This window comes from Haliaeetus albicilla, chromosome 10, assembly GCF_947461875.1.
Source record: "Haliaeetus albicilla chromosome 10, bHalAlb1.1, whole genome shotgun sequence".
NCBI lineage: Eukaryota > Metazoa > Chordata > Aves > Accipitriformes > Accipitridae > Haliaeetus > Haliaeetus albicilla.
The window spans coordinates 44,306,482-44,320,074 of NC_091492.1; the positions used below are offsets into that span (position 1 = coordinate 44,306,482).

Consider the following 13,593-nt stretch of genomic DNA (forward strand, 5'->3'; position numbering starts at 1 on the left):
TGAATGGGGCAACACAGCAGAAGAAGTTTTTGAGAAAGGGAAGAAAATAGTTTAAATCCTTCTGAAGGCCGGTTTTGCCATAAAGTGAAGTAAGGTCAAGGGACCTTCACAGGACATCCAGTTTTTAGGATTATCCTAAAAGGGCAAGATGGGCATTGTCAGGTCCCAATGGATGTGATCAGCAAAATAGCAGCTATGTGTCCACTGACCAGCAAAAAAGAAACACAAGCTTTCTTGGGCTTTGTGGGTTTTTGGAGAATGCATATTCCAAATTACAGTCTGATTGTAAGACCTCTCTATCAAGTGACCCAGAAGAAGAACAATTTTAAATGGGGCCCTGAGCAACAACAAGCCTTTGAACAAATTAAATGGGAGATTGTTCTTGCAGTAGCCCTTGGACCAGTCCAGGCAGGACAAGATGTTAAAAAAGTGCTCTATACTGCAGCCGGAGAGAATGGCCCTACCTGGAGCCTCTGGCAGAAAGCACTGAAGGACACCCAAGGCTGACTCCCAGGGTTTTGGAGTCGGGGATATCAAGGATCCGAGGCTCGCTATACTCCAACTGAAAAAGAGGTATTGGCAGCACATGGAGGAGTTCAAGTTGCCTTGGAAGTGGTTGGTACTGAAGCACAGCTCTTAACACCCCAACTGCCTGTGCTGGGCTGGATGTTCAAAGGGAGGGTCTCCTCTACACATCATGCAACGGATGGCACGTGGAGTAAGTGGGTCGCACTGATTGCACAATATGCTCGCATAGGAAACCCCGGTTGCCCAGGAATTTTGGAAGTGATCATGGACTGGCCAGAAGGCAAAGATTTCGGAATATCGCCAGAGGAGGAGGTGATGTGTGCTGAAGGGGCCCCGCTGTGTAATAAACTGCCAGAAAATGAGAGGCAATATGCCCGGTTCACTGATGGGTCCTGTCACATTGTGGGAAAACATCGGAGGTGAAAGGCTGCTGTATGGAGTCCTATATGACAAGTTGCAGAAACTGCTGAAGGAGAAGGTGAATCGAGCCAGTTTGCAGAAGTGAAAGCCATCCAGCTGACGTTAGACATTGCTGACAGAGAAAAGTGGCCAGCGCTCTATCTCTGTACTGAGTCATGGATGGTGGCAAATACCCCATGGGGGTGCTTGCAGCAATGGAAGCAGAGCAACTGGCAACGCAGAGGCAAACCCATCTGGGCTGCTGCACTGTGGCAAGATACTACTGCTGTCACGTAGATGGGTGCTCACGTACCCAAGAGTCGGGCCACTGAAGAACATCAAAACATCCAGCAGCTGGGTCAGGCTGCTAAGATTGAAGTGGCTCAGGTGGATCTGGACTGGCAACATAAGGGTGAATTATTTACGGCTCGGTGGGCCTGTGACACCTCAGGCCATCAGGGAAGAGATGCAACATATAGATAGGCTTGTGATCTAGGAGTGGACTTGACCGTGGACACTGTTGCACGGGATATCCATGAATGTGAAGCGTGCTGCAAGCAAGCAAGCCTAGCAGTTAAAGCCCCTGTAGTATGGAGGATGATGGCTGAAATACAAGTATGGAGAGGCCTGGCAGATCAACTATATCACACTTCCACAAACCTGCCAAGGCAAGCACCATGTGCTTACGGTGGTGGAAGCAACCACCAGATGGCTGGAAACATATCCTGTGCTCCACGACACTGCCCGGAACACTACGCTGGGACTTGAAAAACAAGACTTACGGCGACATGGCTCCCTAGAAAGAATTGAGTCGGACAACGGGAGTCATTTCCGAAACAACCTCATAGACACCTGGGCCAAAGAGCATGGCATTGAGTGGATATATCACATCCCCTATCATGCACCAGCCTCCGGGAAAATCAAACGATACGATGGACTGTTAAAAACTACAGAGAGAGCACTGGTGGGTAGGACCTTCAAACATCAGGATACACATTTAGCAAAAACCACGTGGTTAGTTAACACTGGAGGATCTACCAATCAAGCTGGCCCTGCCCAATCACATCTTCCATATACTGTAGAAGGGGATAAAGTCCCTGTAGTGGGCATGAAGAATATGTTAGGGAAGACAGTCTGAGTTAGTCTTGCCTTGGGCAGAGACAAACCCATCTGCAGGATTTCTTTTGCTCAAGGACCTGGATGCACTTGGTGGGTGGTGTGGCAGGATGGGGAAGTTCAATGCGTACCTCAAGGGGATTTGATTTTGGGTGAGGACAGCCAGTGAATTGGACTGTATGATGTTAATTGCTAAATAACTCTGCCACTGTATGTCATCACTGCTATAGTTGCTATATGCCGTATCAATGGTATTACAGTAAGAATCACCCCAATCACTGAAGGGTGGACTTTGATGAAACCAAGTGAAGTGCAGCAGTGATGGAACTTGAACTGGCTTCAGCAACTGGTGCTCAGCAACTTCCTCAAGATTGACATCTTGAACCCGCAGACCATGGGCATGGGCCATGCCAAATACACCAGCCATGAGCTCTGGATGCAGCATGCAACAATCCAACACCACACATGTAGGATCTGGGTTTGATGTAGATGGTATAGAATAAGGGGCGGATAATGTCCTGGGTTTGGCTGGGATAGAGTTATTTTTCACAACAAACTGGGAGGGGCGCTCCCAGGAGAGCTGACCTGACCTAGCCAAGGATATATTCCATGCCATATGACATCATGCTCCGTATATAACTGGAAAGCTGGCTGGGGGGGGGCGCGGAGGGATTGCGGCTCGGGAACGGGCTGGGCATCGGGTTCTGGGTGGTGAGCAGTTGCATTGTGCATCACTTGCTTCATATACTCTTTTATTAGTATTATTGTTGTTATTATTTCTTCTTTCCTTGTGTTGTCCTATTAAACTGTCCTTATCTCAGCCCACGAGTTTTTACCTTTTTCCTTCTGATTTTCCTCCCCATCCCACCGGGGTGGGGGGGGAGAAGTGAGCAAGCAGCTGCATGGTGCTTAGTTGCCAGCTAGGCCTAAACCACAACAAAAGACAAACACCATCACTCCAAATGTCCCCCTGTCCTTCTTCCCCCACAGCTTTTACACTGTTGTTGCTCCTGTATTGCTGATTTTGTGACAAAGTGGGATTTATGTATTGGCTAAGTATTAAGTTGCTTCTTTTGACTGATCTTTCTGCAAAATCTTGAAGGATTCTATCCTGACTTCGGTAGTCTGAGAGACACTCTGTAAAGGAGATTGGCAGATACTGCGGGTTATAGTGGTATTTCACAGCAAATATGATATAATTTTTGTCCTTTGACTGTCTTGATGCTTGCATCGAAGTGTGGTTCATTCTATGTGTGAAAAAATTTTTTTTTAATCTTTATTTTAAATAGGCTGTGAAGTTATTTTTGCTCCTTTCCAGGACATTGCATTTCAGAATGTAAAATTGGTATGCGACTTTGTTTAGTGCTTTCAAAAAAGCCCTTCTTAATTTTCAGTAGTCTGAGGCATATTGTTTTGATGCAGAGTCTACCTCTGGTGATCACATCTTCATGGCTTCAATGCTGGATAGTCATAGTAAGCTTGATACGCATTTGAAAGTCACTTGATCAAGGGCAGCCAGGTAAAACTCCGTTTTCTGCACTGTCTGCCTGTCAACATGGACAAAAGTGTCTGGGGAGAGTCTGTTATTCTAACTCCCGACATGGGCCTCTCTCAGTTTCTGTCCCTAGCTGTAGGAGTCTGAGTTTTAATTTGTCATAATGCAGGCCCTACCAGTTCTAAAGACATCTGGACGATCTCATCTGAAAGCTGGTTTGAGGAGACATCGGCAGAAAATCTTTCATTGGACTTTTCTCCCTTCTTATTTTGAAAATGGCTTGAACATCCATAGAGACCTTCCTTCAACAGAAATCATAGAGCTTGGGAGTGTTCTATTCTTCCGCATGACAATTTTAATTAAGGATTATTTTTGTTGTACATAAAGCTGATGTGTTAGAAAGAATAACTACATGACTTGCCATAGTGCTGTTGGAGCCCACACTAGCATGTGATGTCCCTGAGTACGCTGAAAGGACAGCGTAGAAGGCTGGATGAGGCATCGTCTGGGAGGATGAGTAAATGAACCCAGGTATCTCTGGGTGCATTCACACAGAGGGAAGAGCTGAAAGCTGAAGTAAACCATTCCATTAACACGTTCTCTGTGTTGCTCTGTCCTGTTGCAGTTCAGTCTCCTTGGTCTTGTTCTGTGTTGGACAGTTCTAGATTTGTCTGGCAAGCTGCGAAAACAGAGAAGGGTACAGTGTGTCAACAGGCCAAATTTGAGTGCTCTGTGTTCTTGATTGTCAAGCCAAATGGCAGTTCCTCAACTAAAATTAGTGGAAGGTGTAAGTGATTAGCATTTCTAAAAACTAGGTGTGTTTGTCAAGTGACTCCTACTACAATTGCATTCAGAACTTGCTGCATTGGCTCTCTTAATGACCGCACTAGATTGTGTGGTCTGAAGATGAAAATATGTTTGTACTCAAGCTGCAAACATCTTATGCTGTAGAGTCGTAAGTTATCAAAAGATCTGAGGATTCAGTGGTGCCACAGTACAGATCTTTTCTAAAAAAGCATAACTTCCCACAGGGAGATATTAGGATAATAGGTCCAAACGTTTGGCTTTTTTGTAAGGGACTAAATAGCAGTCAATTAGAAAACCAAACAATAGATCTCATGCAGCACATCTTAGGTCGGAATTTCCCATCTTGCCAGTGACATTGCTACTAAGGATACTTAGGCTTGAGGATTTTACCTACTGCTTGGGCTCTGAAAGTGCTGCATGAATTTAATGAATCAAAATGTAGGTTGAATGATTCAATAAATCAACTTGTAGGTTGAAAAAGTATAACAACTAATTTAGGAAGTGATCTGTAATTGTATTCTTAAAGGATTGAAGAAAATAAATCTAACTTGCATTTTAGAATCATACAACCACAGAACAGCCCAGGTTGGAAGGGACCTCAAAGATCATCTGGTCCAGCCTTTTGTGAGAAAGGGAGCCTAGATGAGATGATTTAGTACCCTGTCCCTGTTGTGTCTTGAAAACCTCCAGCGATGGGGACTCCACCACATCCCTGGGGAGGTTGTTGCAGTGATTGATTGTTCTCACTCTAAAAAATTTCTTTCTTATATTGAGATGAAACCTCTCCCAGTGCAACTTGTACCTGCTGCCCCTTGTCTTTTCCATGTGGCTCCTTGTGAAGAGAGAGCCTTCATCCTCTTTGTAGCTGCCTTTTAAGTACTGGAATACTGTGATGAGATTCCCCCTGAGCCCTCTGCTCTCCAGGAAGAAGAGACTTAGCTCCTTTGGGCAGATTCTCCAGTCCTTTGATCATCTTCTCCTTTGGACCCTGTCCGGTCTGTCTGTGTCTTTCTTGAATTGAGGAGACCACAACTGAACACACTACTCCAGCTGCAGCCTGACCAGCACTGAGTAGAGTGGGATGATCACATCTCTATCTCTGTAGTAATGCCCCTGTGGATGCAGCCTGGGATCCCGTTTGCCTTCATTGCTGCAGTGGCACACTGCTGACTCATGTTCAGCTTGTTGTCCACCAGGACTGGCAGGTCCCTTTCAGCAAGGCTGCTCCCCAGCCACACAGATCCCAGCCTGTACTGGGCTCTTTGGTTATTTCATCCCAGGTGCAGGACCTTGCCCTTCCCTTCAACTTCATACAGTTCTTGCTTGCCCACTTTTCCAGCCTGTCCAGGTCTCTCTTTAAGATGGCTCTCCCTTCCGATGCATCCAGCTCACCACCATCAGCAAACCTGGTGAGGATGCTTTTGATCCCGTCATCCAGATCCCTTATGAAGATGTTGAACAGCATGGGGTACGACATGATTGCTGGGGGACCCCCCTTGTGACAGGCTGCCAACTGGAGTAAAAACCATTGAGGATCACCCTCTGAGCGCGACCTGGGAGCCAGTTCCCTACCCACCTTGCATACCACCCAACCGGTCTGTGTCTTGCCAGTTAGTCCAGGAAAAGGCTGTGGGAAACAGTGTCCAATGCTTTGCTGAAGCCTGGCTAAACAACATCCACTGCTCTCTCCATGTGGACAGGAAGTGCTGCCTTGTAGAAGGTGACCAGGTCACTCAAGTCTGACTTGCCTGTGGTAGATCCATGCTGGCTTATCCCAATCACCTGCTTCATTTGGCTTGTAATACTTTTTAAGAGGATTCGTTCATTGCTTTGCCAGGGATTGAAATAAAGGTATCAGTTCTTGCAAAATACTGTTGATCCAAGGCTCACAATGGTGAGGAACAACGTTTAAATGTAACTGGGGTTCTAGCACTTACTTTAAAGTGTGTGTACACGCTTTTGTGTGTAGGCAGTGACACTTAGGGAACCACTCTCGAGGGGAGTGGTCTCCATATTTCTCAGGGGAAAATCTCTTTAACCCTGTAGCACATTGACATTTCCTCTTGTCGTGGTTTAACCCCAGCCAGCAGCTAAGCACCACGCAACCGCTTACTCACTTCCCCCTCCCACCCAGTGGGATGGGGGAGAAAATCGGGAAAAGAAGTAAAACTTGTGGGTTGAGATAAGAATGGTTTAATAGAACAAAGAAGAAACTAATAATGATAATGATAACACTAATAAAATGACAATAGTAATAATAAAAGGATTAGAAAATACAAGTGATGCACACTGCAATTGCTCACCACCCGCCAATTGACACCCAGTTAGTCCCTGAGCGGTGATCCCCTTGCCCCCACTCCCCCCAGTTTATATACTAGATGTGATGTCACATGGTATGGAATACCCCGTTGGCCACCTTGGGTCAGCTGTCCTGGCTGTGTCCTATCCCAGCTTCTTGTGTCCCTCCAGCTTTCTTGCTGTCTGGGCATCAGAAGCTGAAAAATCCTTGACTTTAGACTATATATTACTTAGCAACAACTGAAAACATCAGTGTTATCAGCATTCTTCTCATACCTAACTCAGAAACCTAGCACTATACCAGCTACTAGGAAGACAATTAACTCCATCCCAGCTGAAACCAGGACACCTCTCAAGTTGACAGATTTTTGAAATAAATCACTTACATCAAACTGATTTGTCAATTGCTAGCTGTGTTCAGCCATTTCCGTCAGGTGCCTGAGTGTCTTGTGTTTGCTATGGTGATGAAAGACCCCAGAGCTTCTCCCCTGTTCCCCTGTCCCACTGAAAGCTTGACTGGAAGCAATTTGGTTTAGGCTGATTTCTCACAGGTAGTAAATTAGATACTTTGGCTCTGGAATATTTTTAGAGGATGCTGTCAAGTCCCCTGCAAGTACTCTACCTAATGCGAATATGGCAGATGAATTTATGGAGAAGGCAGGAAGGATAATTTTCTGTGATGAGGTTGGGACCTTCTTTAGTGTATTCTCAACTGGAGAACTTGGAAATATGAGAGGACTGTCCTCAAAGGGTGAAGCCAGATCTGACTTAGTGGCTTTGTGACCCATAACAGAGGAGTGGGGAGGTATGGCTTGTGACCCATAGCAGGGGAGCAGGCAGCTGCCTGCGGGGATGTCAGTGATGTGTTGTGTGTCAGCCAGCTTGTGTGCTGTAACAGCCTGTCGTTCGGGAGGATTCTCTGTTGCTGTCTTGGACGACTAACAGTTCAGTTAGGAATTAAACAGCTCTGTCCCTCAGTTCTTCATTCCAGATGTCTGATGTTTCTCATTAGGAAACTTTTTATCTGTGCCCTTGATTCCTATTCTTGGGCTCTGAAGACCAGTCTGCCACTTTGAGTGAATTCCTTCGGATTGTTTTTTCTCTCTTCTGTTTGGCATAGATCACATCACCCCCCTTTTTGTTGCCAGGGAGTTTGGTTTTTTTAAAGCCAGTAACTCTGAGGCACGACAAAACGAAAACATTGTGACTAAAATAGCCTTAAGTGAAACTCCATCCAGAGCCTTAACTGAAAAAAGCTGGAAAAAAAGTAATTTGTACCTTGATTCTTGGGAGGAGGTAAAGGTTAAATCTCTCCCAGAGACAGCAAGCCTCAAGCAGAGAGAGATGCTCCCTCGCTCGCCTCTGCTTGGCATCATCTTTGTCCCTCTGCTCAGAAAGAAGAATCTTTATAGGGTGGTTTTGGACATCCAGCATTGAGTGATAAACCATATGGTCACCTTTTCTGAGAGAGGAAATGCTTTGGACAATTAGTCTTTACCCTTTTTAGGCTTCTCAAAGTTTTCTTAAAAATAGTTGTTGATACAATTTTTTGTATAGTAAAAGAGCTCCCGTAGCCTTCTCTTCTTAGAATATCCCCTTTTCTGACCAGGCCTTAAAACTAACACAGTAATAGTAGTAGTAATAATGATAATAATAATAATATCATCATCAATATCCTTACCCAGATCTCAAATACAAGATAATCTAATGTTTTCTTTGATTGACTAGAAAATACTGTAGTAGGCTGAAGGAAAGGAAGAGGTACTTTCATTCAGTCAAAAGTTGGTTTTGAAATAGCTGTGGACGTCCCTTATGAACATACTGAATTGAGGAGGCAAGGTGCTTGCACAGTTTTTCTCCTGTATTTTCACCTTGTAATTTGTGGCTTTAAATCCGCATGTCATTTCAACAGAAAATGGCATTCTGACACACAGCTCAGTGATTCTGTGTTATACCAATGGTGTTTGTACTAAACATCTTACTGTAAAAACTCACTGTCGGTACTAGTGGACCCAGGTAAGTCTCCTGTATGCTTAAATCCAGCTTGTCCACGGGCTCAGCCTCCATGTAGCTGATGGAGTGAGTGATGTCCTGTGCTCTCTCACAGCTTGTATGTGCATTTGAGGGCTGTAATTGTTGTTAGCCTTCCTTTTAAGGCACTTCGTGTTCCTTGTCTCTAGAATTGCATTTCTCCAAGTAAACTCTATGGTGAAATGATTGCTATCTCTTGGGGGAAGGGAGAGGAATTGTTCTGTCCTGTGGATGATGTTAAAAGGCTTTATCCCTCGAACAATAGAAAGCCTTGAACTAAAAATGACAGACCCTCTCAGCTGTTAAGCCATCATGTCCTTTAATTTTGTCCTGTGCTAATAAAATACTCTCTTAATTGCTGCGGTGCTTGCTCATACTGCCTTTTTACCCACAGGGGTCCTGCTGTCAGCAGTCCAGCAATCTGCTGCGAAAATTAGCTTTTATCTTACTAGTGCATTAATTAATCATAGCGTTCAGTTCAATGCCATGAAGAAAAAGTAATGTTTATCCCGAATTCAAGACCTTTTTATAGTACTGACTTATGCTCCAGTGCCAGCGGTTTTGAATCTGTGGTGTCAGCAGTACATGCAGCACAGCAGAGCTGCAGCGTCCCAGGCTGTGTTTTGGTTTATGAGCACGTTGGTAATTGTGGTGGACACAACAGATCATCCTGTGGACATTTTTTTTTTGTAAAAGGAAGCGTCTTTGTGCAGTGCGCACGGGGCACTGGGCTAGTCTGTGTTTTGGGGTTGTGTGGTGGGGTTTTGGTAACGGGGGAGGGGCCGCAGGGCCGGCTCCTGTGAGAAGCTGCTCGAAGCTGCCCCGGCTCGGAGCCGGACCCGCCTCTGGCCCAGGCCGAGCCCCTCAGCGACGGTGGTAACACCTGTGGGAGAACGGATTTAAGAGGGGAACCCGCAGCTGAGCGGAGTCCTCCTCCTCCTCCTCCTCCCCCTGAGGAGGACGGAGCGGCAGAGACCCGGTAGGAGGGAGCGACCCCGTCCCCTGTTCCCCTGCGCCGCCGGCGGGAGGAGGCGGAGAGAACCGGGAGTGGAGGCGGGAAGGGGAGGGAAGGTGGTCTCAGGTTTCGTTTTACTTCCTCAGATCCTTGTTTTGACTTGGTTGTTAGTAAATGAAATTGATTTTGTTTCTTCCCCAAGCTGAGCCTGTCCTTTGCCCGTGACCGTAACGAGGTCCTTATCTTCGTTCTTTTCTCTCCTTTCTGATTCTCCTCCCCATCCCACCGGAGGGGGGGGCGCAGTGAGCGAGTGGCCTCCTGGTGCTTTGTTGCCGGCTGCGCTGAAACCACGGCAGCCTGAAACTTACAACTCTTTTTGTCAGCATAATGGCACCGGTACAAAGCTTTTGATAACGTAAATGCCATCGAGCAATGTGTATCTTACGGGGCTGTATGGTAGAGCTTCAGGATGAGACTTTGGCTTGGGCTTCTGGCCTCTTCCATGCTATAGTCTTTCTGTGCTACTTACAGTGGTAAGTTTATCTAAAAGATATGCGTGTGTGTCTTTATATTAAAATAAACTTTTTTTGTTCCCTGTCTTTCGTTCCAGACGAAGCTGCCAGTGTTATTCAATTTGGTAAATCAGCCAAGCGATCACCTGAGTCAACTCAAATTGGGCAGTATGGGAACGGCTTGAAATCGTAGGTATAACAAAAGCCAGCCTCCTGAGATTATGGAGGTTAGAGTTCAGTTAGTAAATGTATTTTTTGCTTGGAGGTGTATATCTTGTTTTCTAGGAGAAAAAAAAAATAAATTAAGAAATCTAGATAAAGATACCATGGTTCGGTAGACAGGAGCTCAATGAACATCTGCTGTAGTTCTTCAGTGGCAGAGAATTCTGTTCAAAGCTGATGACAGTGTTTTGCCGCTATGTTTGCATGATGCAGAGGATACAGATCAGAGCTGGGGGGAGGGAGGAGCAGGAAACAAAACCTTAATATGCCTTTGACAGACAGATAGTAAAATTGGAGCAAAACAGCGCTGCAGCCTCTCCCTAGGAAAGTTGTCTGGTGCAAGTCAGATGGACTTAAATCTTTTCTTTTTTTCTTAAATCAGACAAATGCATGGAGGAGAAGGGGAATGATGGAAGGAATAAGATAAGGAGTGGGATTAAGTGGCAGAGGAACAGAGGCGGGAAGGAAATCTTACTGGTTGGAGGGGATTTGCTAGGAAGGAGAAGGGTGTTTGCTGTGCTGAACTGATGTCTTTGGGAAAGTTAGAGGGCTTTTATGGCTTACTCTGATCGGCTGTTCTGCTTTATGTTGTTCCAAGTGGCTTGATTATTTATATGCATCCTAGTGGGGAAATCTGTGGGACTCTATAATCTGGGAGGAAAGAAAAAAAGGGGGTTTAAGAGATCTTGAGATACTATTGATCCAGCTGCAGTGCAGGACAGATCCCAGATCCTGCCTGTGCACTTCAGGACAGATCTCTGTCCTGTTCTTAACCTTGAGCAAGAGGCATACTATATTACAGCTGAGAAATGCAGACTGAAGCCTGAAGATGCAAATGATGGGCTTTGGTATTGCATTAAGTCAATCTAAAGAGAAATACAGTGACAGAACACTAATCCTTCTTTTGATGCAATGTTAATTGCTCTCAAAGTTTTTTGGATGAGTTGCATAATAGGGTAAAGGAGAAGATGGGGAAAGCACTATTGGGGATAGGAGAGTGGGGAGGAAGATGAGACTGTCCCTTTTTGTGACAACTAGCTGCTAAGTTGCGCTAGCTGAAGTGTCAGTGAGTCTTTCAGGTTAGACATTAGGAAACAAATTGTCTGTCTCCCAGAAACTTGTCTGCTGCTATTCATTCTGTGTACAGGGAAATGAAGCATGCATTTGCTTTCTTACTTACGTTTCTGCTCATATATTTGAAGGTTATTGTCACATCTGACCTTTGTCATCTTTTTTTAGATTTAAAAAAAAAATTTTTTTTCTTTTTAAACTTTCTACATAGTATGAACCTGGAAAGCCATACTGTACTTCTGCACCTTTTAATTGTGACTAGTGTTAAATGTTTTGAAACATTATGAAAATGTCCATATTGAGATGCCTTTTGAAAGGAATGATAAGTTTAGAGAGAAATGGTAGTTGCCATTTAAGCCATTCTTCTGCCTTACCTGGTTTTGGCATCTGATAATTGAACATTATGGGAAGAAAACTCAGTAATGTGGTCTGCTTTCTAGAAAGTGTTGTGCATCAGGTGTAACATGCAGCCTGAAATCTGTCTCCAGGGGTTCCATGCGGATTGGGAAGGATTTTATCCTGTTCACGAAGAAAGACAACACCATGACTTGCCTCCTCTTGTCACGGACATTCCATGAGGAAGAAGGCATTGATGAGGTTTGCATGTACTTTGTTATAATGAACTAATATGGTGAATGCTGTCTCATCTCATCTGAACCTCCCTAGCTGTCACAGGAGAAAAGTCTGTGTCAGTGTTGGTTGCCACTCTGGTTGGATCAGTGTATGGTTTTCTCTTGGTGATACACTTGTAGGGGTTCTGCGAATTCATCAAAGATTTTTTCCTTTTGGTTTTAATTCTGTTTGAGAGGTCTCTGTAAACTACAGTAAGCTTGAAGGGCTTGTTTCAATCACTTGAAGTTGCTTATGCTGAGTGCAGGACATGCCCAGGCTTCTTGCATTTTCCTTTTCCCACAAAATTTGAGTTTGAGATATATTTAAATTTATTGTTCTGATTTGATTTTCTGTGGAGAATTAAAGGTGTGATTGAAGTTGCTACCTGCAGGTCATAAAATCCAGACATGTCTCTTCCTTTGGATCTTTTTTTTTTCCTTAATAAAAAATGGACATGGTTCTACCTATTGAAAACTTGTATATCTTAATGGATAATTCGGGCATTATTGTTCTGCATCTAGACTCTTAATATGGAAGTATTTTTGTGCTCAAGCACAAGTATTTTCCAGGCAAGGCCAATAATGAGAAGTTTTAAATTTGCACTGGGATGGTATCTAAGAAAGTGTCCTGGTTTCGGCTGGGATAGAGTTAATTTTCTTAGTGGCTGGTACAGTGTGTTTTGGATATCATGTGAGAATAATGTTGATAACACACTGATGTTCTAGTTGTTGCTAAGTAGTGCTTATCCTAAGTTAAGGATTTTTCAGTTTCCCATGCTCTGCCAGCAAGCAGATGTACAAGAAGTTGGGAGTGAGCATAGCCAGGGCAGCTGACCCGAACTAGCCAAATATTCCATACCATAGAATATAATGCTCAGTATATAAACTGGGGGGAGTTGGCCAGGAGGGGCGGATCACTGCTCGGGCATCGTTCAGCAGGTGGTGAGCAATTGCATTGTGCATCACTTGTCTTTTCTTGTTGGTTTTTTTGTTTGTTTGTTTGGATGGTTTTTTAAAATTCATTTTATTATATTCCTTTTCATTAGAATTATTATTATTATATTTTATTCTTATTATTAGTGTTATATTTTGTTTTCCTTTAGTTATTGTATCGTTCTTATCTCAACCTACGAATTTTACTTTTTTTCTTGATTCTCCTCCCCATCCCACTGGGAGGGGGCAGAGTGACCGAGCAGCTGTGTGGTGTCTAGTTGCTAGCTGGGCTTAAACCATGACAGAAAGCATTTTTCCATTGTGATAGTGGAGGGAGCTCTACAAAGAAGCTGTTGAGGGAGCAATGCTGATGGTTGAAGCAAGTTGGGAACAGTGATGTAGTTCCCACAGCAACTCTGGAGCCAGATATTTTGCCTTGACCTCAATTCTAAAGTGAGGACAGTATTCCCTGTCCTTGATAGGCAGCTGCAGTCTATAATTCTATCTGTGTTTTTGTTCTAAATGACAGAAAACACTAATAACCTTGCTAGAATCCTATAAAAATAATAAAGAGTGAGATCAGGATAACTATGAGTGAAGGATATTTGAGTTCAA

The 13,593-nt window shown here is 44.3% G+C and overlaps 1 protein-coding gene across 3 annotated transcripts in view; it reads left to right on the forward strand.

Moving 5' to 3' along the window:
- Nucleotides 1-13,593, forward strand: part of MORC2 (MORC family CW-type zinc finger 2) — a 61,797-nt gene that overhangs the window by 16,140 nt on the left and 32,064 nt on the right. For 2 of the 3 annotated variants that reach the window (XM_069795485.1, XM_069795486.1), the window contains exons 5-6: nucleotides 10,240-10,330; nucleotides 11,923-12,031. In XM_069795485.1, the coding sequence (XP_069651586.1) occupies nucleotides 10,240-10,330; nucleotides 11,923-12,031 (200 nt within the window). Of the gene's footprint in view, nucleotides 1-10,239; nucleotides 10,335-11,922; nucleotides 12,032-13,593 lie in introns of those variants that run through there. The other variant, XM_069795487.1, reaches the window with a different exon arrangement.